Here is an 18,145-nt window from a genome sequence, read left to right on the forward strand (position 1 = left end):
GGAGGTGCTCCATAAACAGGAGGTGATCCGTTAACAGGAGGTGCTCCGTTAACAGGAGGTGCTCCGTTAACAGGAGGTGCTCCATAAACAGGAGGTGCTCCGTTAACAGGAGGTGCTCCATAAACAGGAGGTGCTCCGTTAACAGGAGGTGCTCCGTTAACAGGAGGTGTTCCATAAACAGGAGGTGCTCCGTTAACAGGAGGTGCTCCGTTAACAGGAGGTGCTCCGTTAACAGGAAGTGCTCCGTTAACAGGAGGTGCTCCATAAACAGGAGGTGCTCCGTTAACAGGAGGTGCTCCATAAACAGGAGGTGCTCCGTTAACAGGAGGTGCTCCGTTAACAGGAGGTGATCCGTTAACAGGAGGTGCTCCATAAACAGGAGGTGCTCCGTAAACAGGAGGTGCTCCGTTAACAGGAGGTGCTCCGTTAACAGGAGGTGCTCCGTTAACAGGAGGTGCTCCATAAACAGGAGGTGCTCCGTTAACAGGAGGTGCTCCATAAACAGGAGGTGATCCTTAACAGGAGGTGCTCCATAACAGGAGGTGCTCCGTAAACTAGACCGTCTCATATCGTAGGCCGCTCGGTCCAGCCTACCCGATCTACGTCGGCTGGGTCCTTCGTCGACCGCATAGGCTGGGTCCTCAGAAGCATGCGGCCGTTGAATTGAGACATGACTAGAGAGAGAAGATGGAGAGAAGAGTGAGGGGAGAGACGAGTTAGCGGGAGACAGAGAGAGAAGGCGGTGAGTGGAGCACCAATGAGCACCTTCACATGTGTATGAGAAATCCTGGCTGACAGGCTAGAGCTCAGTTCTCTCACTGAACTAAAGACAGTCAGTGAGTAAGAGGGACAGAAAGACAAACCTTAAAACTGTTCAATTGTTATAGTGTGCTCGGACTGATCTGTTATATAATTGTCTGAAACCGTTAGGATGTGAAACGGTTAACAAAGGGAAAGGGAAACTCAAGCTGCTGCTCTTTATTTAATCTTTCTAAAATGAAGCTCTTATAAGATGCACATTTTCAAAAGCTATTTTACTTATTTTCTTTTATAAATGCAGCCTGAGTGGAACATTAAAAATATCTACAGTATTACGCCGTGGCTACACTGGAGGCGCAACTGAAGCGCAGCGCACCTTGAGCGCACGTTCTGCGGAATGTATCATTTTAATGGCAGTGCACGTACGGCACAACGTACAGCGCACGTACGGCACAACGTACAGCGCACGTACAGCGCAACGTACAGGCCAAACAAGACTTTCGTTGTCTTCAGTTTTTGGATCCAGCACGACAAAAATGAAACTGCAACACCAAGTTTGTGTATCATCCATCGTTATCTTACCTGTAGGCTGAATAATTTGGCTAATGAATTTTGACGACAACAGATATCTCCATGGCAACTTCTCTATCAGAGTCTCCGGTGAAAGGAAACATCTATTGATTTCCTGTATACCGCTAGTTGAATTAAAAAAAACATAGACATATGTTATGACCCATTTCTCTGTAAAAAAGGTCGCGCACACCCCGCGCAAAAAGGTATAAATAGAACACTGGTCTATTTTAGCAAATCTGCGCGGCGCTTGCGGAGCACTTGCGCGCTGCTCTCACGTCTGGTGTAGCCACTTTCATTGATAACAATGGAATCAATTGTTGCAACGTGCGCTCAACATGCGCTGCGCTTCAGTTGCGCGTCCAGTGTAGCCACGGCTTTATGCTGCAGAGGTGGGACCAAGTCATTGTTTTGCAAGTCTCAAGTTAGTCTCAAGTCTTTGCTTTCAAGTCCCGAGTCAAGACAAGCAAGTCTCAAGTCAAGTCCCAAGTCCTACCGTTTGAGTTTCAAGTCCTTTCGAGTCCTTTTAACAACGAAGAAATAATATTTACACAAATCCTGTATGCTTTTAAGATCTGTATATATTTATGAAACCAAGAACATTGTTCAAACACATTTGAAATAAACAAAGGCAAACGTAATTTCCACAGAAAGTGCTGACGTTGTATTTCCATTGCTTATTGCACTACAACTGTCTCAAAAGATCCTCATTTTTGCAAAACACTCTTCACCTTAAAACTTAAATCTAGCCTTGAACTAAAAAACATGTCTTCACCCTCAAACAGGGATTTGGAGGATCACAGAAACAGTTGAATGTAACTTTTCCAAATGTGTACCACTTTATACAAGATATCCTCACTCCCAAAAAAGCGTGTGTTTGTGTGTGTGTGTGTGTTTGTGTGTGTGTGTGTGTGTGTGTGTGTGTGTGTGTGTGTGTGTGTGTGTGTGTGTGTGTGTGTGTGTGTGTGTGTGTGTGTGTGTGTGTGTGTGTGTGTGTGTGTGTGTGTGTGTGTGTGTGTGTGTGTGTGTGTGTGTGTGTGTATGTGTGTGTTTGTGTGTGTCTGGAAGGGGACTAGATGTGAAGTGTCATGAACATGACAATGAACAGAGTTGTGCTGTTCTATGTCAGGGCCCTACGCTGCATTGCATTTGCAAAAGATCAAATTGGCCAAAAGTCTGTCAGTCATTTGTGCACGATGGGGACGTAGTATGATGCCACCATGGCTGAAAACTCGCTCCACTGGAGTAACTAGAGGCAGGCCCTGCCAGGACTCTGGTGGCCACTCGGAAGAGTGAAGTAAGAGACTTCATGTTCAGTGCCCAGAACAAAAGGGCGTTCTGTCCTTCGGCTGTGTCTCGGTAGTGACTTAGCTGTAGTGCTGGAGTGGTCCCAACATCCTTCTTCTGCCTCTTATGGTATGCAGCAAACAGCCCTTCTCCTTGTCCAAGGTCCTCTTGCTCTTCTTCATCAACCAGTGGCACAGGTTGCTCAGTCTCTGCAGCATCTTGCAGGATCAATTCTGGAAAAACATTTAACAGCAGAAACAAAAGAACCCTAATTACCATTGGTGTTGGTTAGGGATGCACCGATTGCTAAAATGTCGGCCAATGCCGATACCGATGTTAAGAATAACATTGTTGCCGATACCGATGTTAAGAATAACATTGTTGCCGATACCGATGTTAAGAATAACATTGTTGCCGATACCGATGGCCGATGTTTTACTATGTAAATTGTAATGGAAGCACAATGCAGACTAAGGCAGCCTATCCCTTTAAGAGAGAGAGTGGGGGATACGTGTGTGCATGTGTAAGAGCGAGAGAGAGGTTGAGCCATAGTAAGTTTCTGGAAGTTAACGGGAGTAGCAGCAAGTATAACAAAGTCACACATATAAACGACGGCCTCCCAAGAACACTGAAGGATGGATTTAATTTAAGGATCCTCCAGACATCCGGTACACGGGGCAGAAGTCCTGCAGCATGCGCAGCGTGCAGCAGCAGCTCCTCACAGAGGAGGGGAGACGCCCCCCCTCCGAATGACTTTAAAGTTACTGCAGACCTACAGTCACTGTTCTAATCCTTTAAAATGATGCCCTGACTTCAGATTTGGTCCGTCAGATTTAAAAACAACGACGCTAATGCGACTTCTCCCGGTCACGTAGCAAAACATCAACATCGGCGACTGCCATCGGTGATGTCACCTTATTTTACCGATGTGCCGATGGTGGTAAATAGGACTAACATCGGCCGATGTCTCACCGATGTATCTGTGCATCCCTAGTGTTGGTGATAGTGTTAGACTGAAAAATGCAATTATTGATGCTGTCAATGAGATCAGACTATGAGAAAAAAAGTTGCATTGAAGTCAATAATATTTACCTTCAACTTGTTGTGCCAACTCTGTCTTGATGTCACGATTGACCAGAACATGGTGCTCCACCCACAGCAGAGAAAAGGCTGGATCCAAGGCGGCTGCTTTGAGGTAGACTGGGTCTGAAAAGGGGGCAGTGATCCCATCTTGAGTCCCAGCCATTTTCACGTTAATGAAGATCCCAAGAAATCTTTTGTTCAGGGATGCCTGGAGACTTCTGACCAGGCCGCTCAGGAAACGAACTTGAGGCTTCAGCTTCTCAAGGTGATGATTGAGGGACAAGACGGATGGAACAACTGCACTGATTGTGACGACCCTCTCTCCCTGTGTCAAATCAGTTGCTTCTCCAAACGGCTTCAAGATGTCCACCAACTCCTTCAACAGATTCCACTCTCGTGGTGTGAATGACAACTCCTTATGCCCAGCCTTTTCTAGAATGGCACAGAACTTTAGATGATCACACTGGAGAACTGCCTTTACTTGCCTCAGTGTTGAGTTCCATCTTGTGTTGACTTCAGCAGGGATGCCTTTCTGTTCCCCAAATTCACTATCAAACACCTCTTTGAATGTTGTGCTTGTGTGCAGCAATGAGCTAAGTTTTGATAACTTGGAAAGAGAAGGACATGCCACTTTTGTTTCTTTCAAACCGTCTCCCACCACCAGCTGAAGAGTATGCGCAAAACACTGCAGGCGCTGTTTCTTTGCCATAGCAGCATCTACCGTTTGCTGCTCTCCAGGGTTAAGTCACACCAGAGATCAGGGTCATCAAGATGATCTCTGTCATCATCCTCTTGTTCACTGGGGAAGCACACAGTGAATGCCTTTCGCAGGTTAGCAGCATTGTCACTAATAATGTAGTCCACTTTATCTTTGATGTTGTATTCATCGCATATTGACTCAAACTGGTCACAGATTCGTTCAGCTGTGTGTGAGCCTTTGAGGCGATTGCAGGCCAAGAGATTTGCATTTAGCTGTATCCTCTTTTTAGCTGTCTCTTTCTCTATCCAGTGGACAGTGACACCAAGGAATCCCCTCATCTTTCGGTCAGACCAAATGTCCACAGTGACTGAAACATGCTCAGTGTTGCTCAATTGAGTTTTTAATCTTGAACGTCTCTCCCCAGCGAGGCTCTCTGTTTTTGATGTCAACGTTCTGCGACACACTGGGCTGTACCTACTGTCAATTAATTTCAGAAAGCGCCGAAAACTCTTGTGTTCCACAATAGACAGGGGAAGGTTGCAATCAATAATCAAGAGGCACAGTATTGCGTTGGTGATAGCCTTCTGCTGTGGATGACTCATGCTGTAACGCGCTACACGACTGTCCAAAAAAAAAGAGATTGAAGGCTGTTGTGGTTCATCTATGATGCTTCTACTCATCTGGTATTCTTCAAATCTGTAACAGGTAAGCATATGAAACAGATGTCAGAAAGTCCCTTATAGCCACACATAAATTGCATTTGAAACGATCTCCTCATAGATCAATGCTAACATTTATTTTTGTATTATTATGAATTGTATTGTATACTGTAAGATTGTGTTTGTTTTAACATTACATTGATAAAATACATTTCCATTTCAGTGTACACTTACTATATTAATTTATATTTGTCCTGCTTTACAGTGTAAAGTATTTCGTCATGGCGGCTGAGAGGACGCTGGCGTGAATGTCGCCGCTTCTCAGTTCTCCAAAGTTCTCCAACTCGCTAAAATTATCAGACTCCAAACTTGGATTCCTACCTCTGAATCGCGGGTCTACAGGTTGCTGCTACAGGGATTTGCAAATCGCTGTTGTTTACGAGTTGATCTGCTTACTAGTAGGCATCAATCTCGCGTCGCTACATTCTCGTCAGCCTGTGTAATCTGCGTATACTTTTCATTCATTTCAAGACGATCTGTGGACTACCACCAACGAGAGTGTTCGTGTTACGGATACCCTGCTTGACACAGATCAACAGTGCTGCAACTGACCTGGTTCACCCGGACTGCCTCCTCCATAATAGTCTTGCTGAAGTTTTCCTGTTCGTAGTTAGCCGCCGCGCTAGCAGGCTAACACTTTCTGGTGCTCTTAGCTGGATAGCTAGGATGCGCTGTCTCGCTGCCATGACTCTCTACTCTGCGGCTGAACTTCTAAAACTCAGCACTCTCTCTTCTCCGAACTGTCTTGAGGTCATCAGATCTCTCTGCCTACTTCGTCGCCCCCGCTACGTGCATAGGGCTGCCAGGCACAAGTTTGTTTACATGGATAATACTCTTGCTGTCCCCTCAGTTAGGTGCACCGCTTCTCTGCTGCAACGTCATCATAACAAACCACGCCCACTTGCTGTCAACCGGTGTCCTCTGCTCCCCATCAATTGCACTGTGACCCCTGCTGCTGCCTCCATGAATAGGGCTGCCACATTTATGTTATTAAACACTCGCTCACTAAATAACAAAGCCCCACTAATTTATGAAGTTATTCTGGATAAAAAGCTGGACTTCCTATGTCTGACAGAGACATGGCAGAGCCAGCAGGACTTCGTAACTCTTAACCAAGCCACTCCCCCAGACTATGTGTATCTTCATAAGGCCCGTAGCCTTGGCCGTGGTGGTGGGCTAGCTGTTATTCATCGATCTAATATACTGGTCAAAGAATTTCCAGTCAGCTCCACTTCCTTCGAAAGTCTCCATTTTGCATTGGCAGGCGCTACACAGCTCCAAGTGCTGCTTATCTACCGGCCGCCTAAAGCCTCCACCCACTTCTTGTCAGAGCTCTCCGGGTTGCTTGCCACCATCTGCCCCATGTACCCATCTACTATTTTAATGGGTGACTTTAACATTCATGTGGACTCGGCTAACTGCCCCTTTGCCTCTGACTTTTTGTCACTATTGGACTGTTTTAGTATTGCGCAACATGTGCATGTTCCAACACACACCAAGGGGCACACCCTTGACCTTGTGTGCTCCACTGGAATCACCCCCTGTCATCTCCAGTGTGATGACCTGGCTATTTCGGACCATCTCGCCATCTCATTCTCTGTTTCTGTGCCCCTTCCCAGTCAGCCCAGTAAACGAACCATCACATTTCGGAAAACTAAACAGGTCTGCACATCCCTGTTGTCTTCCACCCTTGTGACCCACCTGGCCACTCCCCCTCTTAACACCACCGTGGATGGTCTGGTGGAACACTACAATACTGCTCTCTCCCTCAGTCTGGACTCAGTTGCCCCTCCCATAACCCGGTTGGTCTCATTTGCACGCCCCGCTCCCTGGTTTACTCCTGAGCTCCGCCTCATGAAAGCAGCCGGCCGCCAGCTTGAGAGGCGCTACAGGACATCTGGCCTCACCGTACACCATGAGGCCTACAAAGACCACATCAGGGACTACAAGGAGGCTCTCTTGAAGGCGAAGACACTCTACTACTCCATACTTATTAATAACCAACAAAACCACCCTAAAAAGCTTTTCATAACAATCAACCGACTACTGCGCCCTCCTGATTCCCCCCAACCCTCTGATGCAGCTGATCTGTGTTCCAGGTTCCTGGACTTCTTTCAGAAAAAAGTGGAAACTATTCATAATCACCTTCTGCAATATTCTACGCCACCCCCCCCCTTCTCCCCACCATCCTGGTGCCGACACCCCTACTGCCTGCCCACTGCAGTGTTGCCTCTCCTCCTTCACCATGTTGGACACTGACCAGGTGCATGACTTGGTGTCCAAAGCGAAGACCTCCTCCAGCCAGCTGGACCCCATGCCTACCACCCTGGTGAAGACCTGCCTCCCTGTCATCTCTGCCTCTATTGCCGCCATCATAAACTGCTCACTGGACTCTGGTGTGGTGCCCTCAGGCTTCAAAACAGCTGCAGTCATTCCCACCTTGAAAAAGCCCGGTCTGGACCCTGACGACCCTAACAACTATCGTCCAATCTCCAACCTTCCTTTCCTAAGTAAAATTCTGGAAAGAGCAGTGGCTTCCCAGCTTCAACATCACATGTCACACCATGAGCTCTTTGAACCCCTCCAATCTGGCTTCAGAACTCAACACAGCACCGAGACCGCCCTCATTAAAATCACTAACGACCTGCTCACTGCCGCCGACAATGGCCTCATCTCCATCCTCATCCTCCTCGACCTCTCTGCAGCCTTTGACACAGTGTCCCACTCCATCCTCCTCTCCCGTCTCACTGAGCTCATCGGCCTCAGGGGCTCAGCTCTCTCCTGGTTTCAGTCCTACCTTTCCAACCGCAAACAATATGTCACCCTGAAAGATGCCAACTCCATCCTGGCCCCAGTCAATCATGGCGTACCCCAGGGATCTGTGCTCGGCCCTCTCCTCTTCACCATCTACATGCTCCCCCTCGGCCAAATTATTCGTCACCACGGCCTCAGTTTCCACTGCTACGCCGACGACACTCAACTGTACATCAGCACCAAACCCTCCACTCTGCTCCCACCTGGCCCACTCATCAACTGTCTGCAAGAACTAAAAACCTGGATGACCTCTAACCTCCTCAAACTCAACAGCAATAAAACTGAGCTCATGGTTGTGGCGCCCAAGCCACTGCTCAGGAAGGTTGGGGATCTTCTCCTGGAAGTGGATGGCTGCTACATCACCCCATCACCCGTTGTCCGCAACCTGGGTGTCATTCTCGACCCCACTCTATCATTCCAGTCCCACATTAACAACATCACTAAATCTGCATTCTACCACCTGAAAAACATCTCAAGACTCCGACCCTCACTTTCAGCCTCAGTAACCGAAACCCTCATTCACTGCTTCATCTCCACCCGCCTGGATTATTGCAATGCCATCCTCACAGGTCTCCCCTCAAAAACCCTGGACAGACTGCAATATGTACAGAACTCTGCTGCTAGGGTCTTAACTGGCATTAAGCCCTGGCAGCACATCACCCCCACCCTCATGCAGCTCCACTGGTTACCTGTCAAATTCCGCATCAAATTCAAAATCCTATTACTCACCTACAAGTCCCTCCACGCCCTTGCCCCCCGTTACCTCTCCGACCTCCTACACCCCTACACCCCCCTGCGGTCCCTCAGGTCCTCTGTCAAGGACCAGCTGGCAGTACCCCGCACCCGACTTAAGACTTTTGGGGACAGGGCCTTTTGTGTGTCTGCCCCTACCATGTGGAACCAACTCCCCCCACACATCCGCTGTGCCCCCTCAGTTGATTCATTTAAAAAGCACCTCAAGGCACACCTTTTCTCTGAGGCCTATGGACTTTAACCCCCTCACAACCCCACCTGGCGCCCTGCGCACTTGCACCCTCACTCACTCTCACACACGCACTCACACACACACACACACACACACACACACACACACTCTTTGTAAAGCGACCTTGAGAGTCCTGAAAGGCGCTATATAAAATTAATTTATTATTATTATTATTATTATTTACCTTGCCATCAAGCAGCCCTTTCCGACAGGAAACTGAAGTATGCTTGTTAATTCACTCTCTCCAGCACACCTGATTCCTTTGGCAAAAACAGCAATTTGACCTGCATCACACAGAAATATCTGGTCTACTGCTGGCTCAATGATTCATTTTAATTGTGCTATTCTATGTCTTTGTTGATAGTTCAGCTTTGTTGTGATTTACCTAAATTACATAAACGACCTCAACGAGGCAGCAGTAGACTAGCAACTCCTTTGTGCTGCAAAGTAAAACTGCCATTTTTGTCAATGGAATCTGGTGTGCTGAGAGAGTGAGATATACTTAGTTTTCCTATTGGAAAAAATCGTCTGGCAGCAAGCCCAAATGGTACACATATTTATAACATAAAGTACATTAAACTGACCTTGATTTGATTAGGCTTGCTTTAGTTTTGCTGCTGGCAGCAGTCTACTGTGTAGGATCCACTGACTAGCTGCTAAGTACTTACAATCTCACTTCAAAAAATCCTAAACTATCCTTTACAATGTGAGTATGGATAAGTTCACTATTTTGCACTTTGAGCCCTATTTCTGGCTGGTCTAGGATGAAATAGTGTGTTTGACACCGACATGTTAACGATTGGTCCCCCATGCTTCATGTAAGGGCATTCATAAAGCGGTCCTTAAATCAACCTTTAACGTTCGTTTTCAAAGATGTGCAACTCACCGAGTGCTCACTGTTAGTGGTGATGCTCCAGAACGAGTGTCTTAGCGAAACTCAGTTTCTGTCGTGTTTAATTTGCCCTTTTGTATTCCAAATATCAAGCGGAAGTTAATAGCCTACTCAGTGAGGTATCTGAAAACATAGCTAGTTCCACAATAGCAAATAACAGGATGGAAACCAAATATTTCGCCGATATATTTTTTTAAAACAACTACGAACACCACTTACCTCTCGGTGAGTTGATCATCCTTGAAAACGAATGTTTAGGGTTGTTTTAAGGACAATGTTATGAATGACCGTTGCCAACCATTCTGAAGCAGGGGGTGATTCCAAATTAGCCAAAAGCTGGAGACTGGACCAATCGTCAACATTTCTATTTCATCCAAGACGACCCAGAAAGGGGCTCAAAGTGCAAAATAGTGAACCCACAGGAGATACCGTTTAGCGTGTCCGTAAGCCAAGGTGACGTTTACAGTCTCATCGATATGTAGCTAGCTAGCAATTAGCCAATAAGCTAGTGTTGGCTTTCATTCAAAACTTACCGTTCTTTGTGCAACTTCAAATGTCGAACGAAGTTAGAAGTTGTCTCGTCTCCGTCTGTTATCTTCATCTCGCATGTTTTACAGACTGCAGTTTTTTTTTTGTTGACCACCTCAAAGTTTTTAAATCCAAACTAAACTACCCGTGGTATCATTGTTGCCTACTTGGCGCCTTATAGCTTGTTCCTCCTCATTGGCTGTCCAGTACTTTGATTGGTTGGATGCTGTCCGATCAAAACAACATGGATCTAATTTGACTGGATGTCATGCCACACACATTACGCACACATTACGCACACAGGTGCAAAGAGAGATAGCACAGTCCATGTCTACATACTTTTTAATCTTTGGGTTTGGGGAAAGTAGCAAGTCTTTTCGAGTCAAAAGGGGCAAGTCCAAGTCCAAATGCGAGTCACTGATGTTAAAGTCCAAGTCAAAGTGCAATTATTTTTAGAGTTTGTCAAGTCAAGTCTCAAGTCACCAAATTCATGACTGGAGTCTGACTCGAGTCCAAGTTATGTGACTCGAGTCCACAACTCTGCTATACTGTATATTTGTGTAGTTCAAGTGGTAATAAATATTGTTGTTTTTGAATTGTCCTTTGTTTGTTTGATGAGACAGTCAGTTGTTGATTACATGCAGACGTTGATACAGCTACTAGGTCACAGCTAATGTACATCACACTCATTCATAACGCCAGTTAGTTGATTACCCCTGGTGTAAATCATGAGGAATTCATTTGAATTAATAATCATGGAGATGAATAATATTTCCCATACACAGAATAACTGCTTGCCCACTCTTTTGAGGACACTCATCTGCACATCCTTTTCATACAAATCCGGTCCGCGAACTCATTTTATGTGGCCCGCGAGGGTTTTCAAAGAATATCAAGTTTATTATACAGCTACATGCCGCTTTACAGAAGCTCGTTGCCCATAAACTACATGTCCCACAATTCATCTCGTTTTGTGACGTTGCGCACTGAAGCGACTTCAGTCACTTTCGAGTTTTTTTGCGAGTCCAAGTACCGGTTCCCGACGTTCCGGTTTTAACCGGACTTGAACCGAAACTTTTTACAAGTCCAGTACCGGTTCGGCGTACCCGTACGCAGCACTAGGCACAGCAACACCAAACACGGAGCATAGTCTGCTTCAGCAACCGAGACAAGAAACAGCGGAACCAGAACCAACAGACGACTGATCCTCACAGAATAACCCGCTCTGTTAGAGTCAGTCCGGTGTCTCTACGGCTCATTCAGAAACACACATGGATTTACGTTTTTAAAATAAACTTGCATTTATTTCCACTTTTGTGATTTGAGAAAGATATGAGGTCTTGACTTGCAGCTTACGAATTAGTTTCTCTATATTCAGACGATGAATACTTGTAAATACGTGTGTAAAGTTTGTGAAGGCAGGAGGAAAACTCGCTCCATCACGTCTCCTGTCTGTTCGTGGCTTAGATTATTAGATATAACATCATTTGGACCATTATATTATATATTATATAATAGGAGAAGCCAGTTGTGTTGTTTTGCATAAACAAAACAGTTCATATTCATAAAATATACATTTAGCAGTATGGGGATTTCATGAATAACAAGAAGCATGCATATCTGGAAGCAGGGCCGGTTCTGGAGGGGTAGCAACGGGAGCAATTGCACCCGGGCCAGTCTGGAGGGGGGCCCAAAAGAAACTTCTTTTTTTTTAAATAAAGATTTCTCTCTGATCCTGCATTAAGTGTATCGTCGAGTGTGTCTCACTCAACAGCAGAAAGAGACCCTGAATGTTTGCTTCTGGCAGTTTCCTTATTGGCTGTTAACGATTTAACAGCCAATAAGGAAACCAATAAGGGGGAGGGTGGTTGAGGTGCGCTATGTTGCTCCCGGGCCCAGAATAGCGCAGGACCGGCCCTGTCTGGAAGTGTTGAGATGGTGATAGACCCAATAATGCTGCATCGTAGGATATCACGTTTTTTAGCTCAATTAAGAAAATTTCAGATTTTAACTTCAACAGAATTGAGGTGCAATACTTAATCACGAGTGTGCTGTTTTCTGTGAACCCATTTAGCAGAGGTGTGTGATATTTATTGATGTTTTATAGCTCGTGCTTTCTTCCTGTTCCAGCTGGGGTTCCCTTCCTGATCACAGCGGAGCTGTTCAAACAGTCTCACCGGCCGGCAGCCTACATCGTAGGAGGATCCCTGAACTGGCTGTCTAACTTCACTGTGGGATTCGTCTTCCCCTTCTTACAAGTAAGAGCTGTCTAGCCTCTGCTAAATGCTGGAGCTTTGTAATAACCTCAAATTCAATATGATCTGAACTGGTTATTCTGTTCAATGACCCTGTGCTTAGTTTTGTATCCTTCCGTATTATTGGCCCTAAACATCTTCACAAAGCTCTACTAGAAACTGGGCCTAAAACCCTGTAGCCTATTGTTCACTTTGACTTGTTAAAAAGTCTTCCCTGATTCTGAGATGTTAGTATGCTATCGGAGGAAAGTCACCACTGCACAGAAAAGCAGACTGCAAAAAAGATGCAGTGGCCTTTCTCATTTTGTGGTTTCTTATTGCAAGCCCACATGTCTCTAAGGGTGCGTTCTTCCTTTTTCCTTTTTTTGTGAAGAGGCTGTGCTTATAGATTGTATGTACTGTATACACCTGCAATACAGGTCTCTGGCCCTGAGCCAACCAAGAACATTTCACATTCCTCCTTTTATAGCATGTGTCTTTACCACTAGTCCACCAGATGCCACTGTTACTCTTTTGAAAGACTTGGCAGTCTACGTTGATACAGATGCAGCACTAAGGCTATGGCTGCTGTTGTGACATACTTTGTCTTATATGTTATATTGAAAGTGAGATATGAGTGCTTTCTCCCGAGTCCCTCCCATATGGTCCCAAGGTGAGCAACAGTGCAGTATAAAGTCTAGCTTATAAAACAGGATGGTGTGGATCAGGCTGATAGAGTGGGGAGTAACACATTCAGAGACATGTCTGATCAGTAGCTGATCATTTGGAGAAGTCACAATGTGATGGTATATCCTTTGAGTTGGTCATGTGAAGGTTTAGTACAGTTGCAATATACTGTAACACTAATCTGTAATTACTATGTATGATTTAATCCCCATGAGCAAGGATTTGAAGTCTGCTTGATTTTCAAGCAGTTGAGTGCTATGTGCTATGAGCTTGCAGAAAAGTCACAATATCCCGTTCATAATTACAACAACCTCATGCTGCATCATGTCTGTTCTCTATTGCCCTATGATTCATTTTTCTGTCCTCATCTCTCAATCATGCTGCCACTTTAACCCACAGATGTCAGCGGGGTCCTACTGCTACTTGGTGTTTGGCACTATTTGCATTTCTGTGGCCATCTATGTCTACATTGTGATCCCGGAGACCAAAAACAAGACCTTCATGGAGATAAGCCGCATGTTCTCTAACAAGGAGGGAGTTCTTGAGACCCAGGGCCTGGTCCACGTCGACCAGCTGAAACTGAAGAAGATGAAAGGCTACGGTGGTGTGGAAAAGGCTTCACTGGAGTTCGACAGCTCTTCATCCGTCCCTTAACTGAGTTTCGGGTTTTGGCTGCGACGCAACATCTTTGGCTACTTCCTCTTTGCAATTCCAGTGTTTTTGATATGTATATATAAGCCAATCTAACCTGCTCTCATTTACCTCTTTTCCACCAAAGCCCTTCAAAGCCGGTGTCCAATTGCAAACCACTTGTTTGTGTTTTCACTGCAGCGGCACCAAAAAATGATTTGCAATGCAATGAACTGCTGGTCTGGAACCGAGAACCACACACATAAGAGGGTTACGTTGGAGGCTGAGGCAGATTAACACAAGTAATACCAGTTAATGCCGAGGACGACCAATAGTAACATTTTTACAAGCAATAGAGCAGAGAATGCAAAGTGACTAAAAAGCTATCATTGACTGTTTTAAAGACGCTTTTCTGTTGTGTTTTTATACTGTGTATCAGGGGTAATCAATACATGCCGCACTGAGAGTAACACACAATCATTCAAATATTTATGGTGAATTATGAATACGCTGTAGAACTAGAGCAAACTTATTTTAGCGGAAAAGGGGTGATTGAGCTCTCGTTGGATGTCAAGTACTGTATATTCAGTATTTGCAACTTCTTATCAATATAATGTTTTAATCTGTTGAACCATTATTTCTAGTTCAGCCATTCTTCCGATCAGCACTGAACACTTATAGACTGTTTCTGAGGAAATCCAGTTGCAGAGTGTGTACTGAAGCCTCTGGGACTAAGTTACCCAATCACGCAGATTGTGTTGAATGCTGAAATCAGTAATGTGATGAGATGTAGGTGTTGTTATTCTCCAGATATATCAGGGCTGACAAAGGGCTGTGGAGGCAGCATCCTCTGTGGATCTGTTGGCTTTGATTCATAGCAGTGAGGGTCCAGGCTGTTGGGAGCTTGTCTTTGATTCTAAAGCAGTGGTTCCCAACCTTCTTGGTCTCGTGGACCCTTTGAGCTGGTCGCCATTCTATGAGAACCCACTCACTTATCTGTGATGATTCACCTGCATTTTCTCTTGTAATCATATTCAACTCAACTTTTCCTTCAATGAAAATCACTGGCATAAGTCACCCTGAATACAAATGCATTTCAACTTGACATTTACAATTATTGTCAATGAAAAAAAACCATCAAGATTCTCTTCCGAATCAGAAGTACTTTATTTATCCCAGGCTGGGACATTTTTGCGTTGCAGCAGCGAAATACAAAGAGAAGCAAAACAAATACAAATAATTAGAACTAAAAAATAAAGTAAAAATGAATAAAAATCCAGCAGTTTCCACATCTGTTGTTAAGACAGGAACTTTTAATGGGACACTTGAGCTTGCCTGTTGTTCATAAGCTTTGACAGTTCTGGGGGCAGAAATATATTGCAATCCTTAATCTTTTATGTACCCCCTGCAATCCCCTCAAGTTCCCCTAGGGGTCCCTGTACCCCCTGTTAGGAACCACTGCTTTAGTGGTCACTGATGTGTGATGTCACTGATTATGTTTATTCCTCCAGATAAATGATGTTCTCCTGGTTGGCAGCAGTCCTTGACACAATCCAGTCGGTGCACTGAGACAGCTGTAGCTTCATCTGTCCACACTTCAACTGTTCTCTCTGATAGTGTGACCCTTTAAAACAGCTTGCAGTAAGCAGGCAGCAGAAGCAGTGAGACCCGATCTGATCCAAGGTGGGGTAAATCAGTTCACAACTGTTAAAGGTATGGACACGCTGCAGAAATAAGACCAAGTTCTAATAAACCAGAATTGGTCTCTAATAAGCTACCTGAACATGCTTTCCTCAGGAGTGGAAGTCGTTCTAAAAAGAAAACCATAGTTCCTCTCAACTTGTCTCTGATTTGTGTAGTTCTGGTCTTTGGTTTTATAAGTGATTATAAGTTTATGTCTTGAATGGCACTTTTGTAAAAAATGGCTTGTTAGTTTAGCTCGGATTAGAAATAATTGTTGCTGCAAACTGCAAGCATCCACATAACTGTATCCATTGTTGCAATGCTATTGCATTTAAGTGTCCCACATGTCAGCAAAGTAACATCACCGGAGCCGCTGAATTAACTACAGAGCTTACAGAGACGGACCTCCATATTGTTTTAAATCTTATGTATATGGCAGTAATATTTATGCATGTTTAACTATGTCATCTGGTTTTAACGCTAAAGTTAGTTCATATTTTTTGTTGTCATTTTTCAGATGATCAGGGTAACCTGTGTTGTCTGGGCTGTACTCTAAAATCCGCTGAAACGTGTTTTGTAAAAACAGCAAACATTTGTTTTGAAACCTTGTCTTTTGAAATGAACATTATTGTAATATGTTTGAAATATTGGTATTGGCAGTTTTCTATCACGTCAGTATCACCACTGTCATACACTTTCCAAAATGTAATCATTGCTGAAAATAACTTTGGAGTGGGGAAATGGAGGCTTCGAAGGTCAAAATGAAGACTGCAGCATACACGTCACCCTTTAAAGTCCTCACAAAGAAAAAAGGACCCCAAAGTTTTTTGAATATAGGCCTCTACCAAGCGGTTCAGATGACGTAAAAGTGCATTTCTAAGAATCTGCACAGATTTGTATGCATTAAACTGAAAGAAAATATATTTCTTTGCATACATGACTGGTTACAGTCTTCTGTCTATGAACATGACTATGTATACAACCTAAAAATTGAACATAGGTTCAAAACGGTCATGAAAAATCTGAATGTATCACCTTACCATCACTTCTTTAACCACAAGTGACATTTCAACTGTTCGGTCAGGCATGATTTTTAGACAGTCAAAAAAAAATACTTCTGAAGTGATTTCATCAAAGATAGTGATATAACATCAAACATGTCAAACTAAAAACAATAAATGCTCAGAGGTTTGTTCATTTTTGAGCAAAAAGTACATTTGAATTACTTAAGCTTAGCTTCGCTATGTTTACCATAAAGCTTCAAATCAACATGTTTTTAAAAATGACAAGACCCTTTTTATTACAAAGGTTATCAAGTTCAAATAAAAAGGGTTGTCAAGGGTCAAGTTACACAATTATGATGGGGGGGATACGACTGCATGTCTAACTGTTTAAGTAATAATGTAATAAGTAATATATACTGTATTACATTTTGGAAGTAACTTGCCCAACACTTCCTGCTGCACCTCAGCACTTTTCCCCAACCAGGCCTCCAGCTCCCCCCACTGATCAGTTACTCCCACCTCATCAGCTCACCTGTGCTCCCAGCTGCAACTCATCTGCATTCCAGCCAGTATTGAAGCCTGTCATGTTCTCATACGCACTGCCAGATTGTGATTCAGCTCTCATGCGAAACTATCCAGCACTTTCTTCCAGATTTCTGCAGCTTTCTGTTGCCAACCCTGCCTGCCTCTCGCCTGCCTTTCCCGCCTCATCCCCAGTGAACCCACCAGTATTCTGTCCCTGTCTGCCTGGTGCTTTTTGCATCAAACAAGTACGTGTGTTCCAGATCCTCTGCCAGGCCCAAACCAACCCCTCTGCCTGCTCCCCACTTGTTTGTTCTGCTGTATGTTTACAATACCTGCCCTGCTCTTTACCAGCTGAGTTTCAGATGAAACCTATTACGAACTGTTCCTGGCTTCCTTTGTGCTGCATTTGGGTTCCAACACTCCTCGTTACACATTTTCATAAATAAAAGTATTTCCTTTTCCTCTTATTACTATAATCTGGCTTTAATTCACCACCTCAACATCTGCATCCCAAATTTCTCGTCTCCATAATGTGATTTCACCCGGGACAGACTTTCTGTAAAGGTGCGCACATTACCCCACCAAGTGTGTTTCTTTAAAATGTTTTAGTTTTATTCAACCAGTGCACCGACTCCTTACCCCAGCTCTATTACATGTTCAGCTGCTGTTGCAGACACCTTCACAACCAGAGTACACGCTTTCTCTCTCTTTCATGTGTCGTGGAGTCAGAGTTAAAAACATGTTGTGCTAACACCCTCAGTGCTTTCCATGTTTTCCACAAGATGGTGTGGTATGGAATAAAGGAAGTTAATCTAAGTCTGAATGAGTAAATATGGTAATTGAATTGATTTAGTGTGAAAGTAATGGAGAATGCTTCACCGTTTGCTCCACATAGACTGTCAAACGTTTTCACAAAGCTTGGAGCAATTTATACACAGAAATGCATGTGTGAGAGGAATAGGATGTACATGTTGCAGGAATGTAGCTCGATCCTGTTGAGTTTTAGGTGTGTGTGTGTGTGTGTGTGTGTGTGTGTGTGTGTGTG

General features: G+C 44.4%; 1 protein-coding gene across 1 annotated transcript in view; it reads left to right on the forward strand.

The window, feature by feature from the left end:
• slc2a15a (solute carrier family 2 member 15a) overlaps positions 1-17,201 on the forward strand; it is a 77,869-nt gene extending 60,668 nt beyond the window's left edge. The window contains 2 exon segments of the mRNA XM_063874517.1: positions 12,468-12,595; positions 13,658-17,201. Of these exon segments, the coding sequence (XP_063730587.1) occupies positions 12,468-12,595; positions 13,658-13,912 (383 nt within the window). The 3' untranslated portion in view covers positions 13,913-17,201.
• Positions 17,202-18,145: the final 944 nt, after the last annotated feature.

The sequence above is a fragment of the Eleginops maclovinus genome, chromosome 22, assembly GCF_036324505.1.
Source record: "Eleginops maclovinus isolate JMC-PN-2008 ecotype Puerto Natales chromosome 22, JC_Emac_rtc_rv5, whole genome shotgun sequence".
NCBI lineage: Eukaryota > Metazoa > Chordata > Actinopteri > Perciformes > Eleginopidae > Eleginops > Eleginops maclovinus.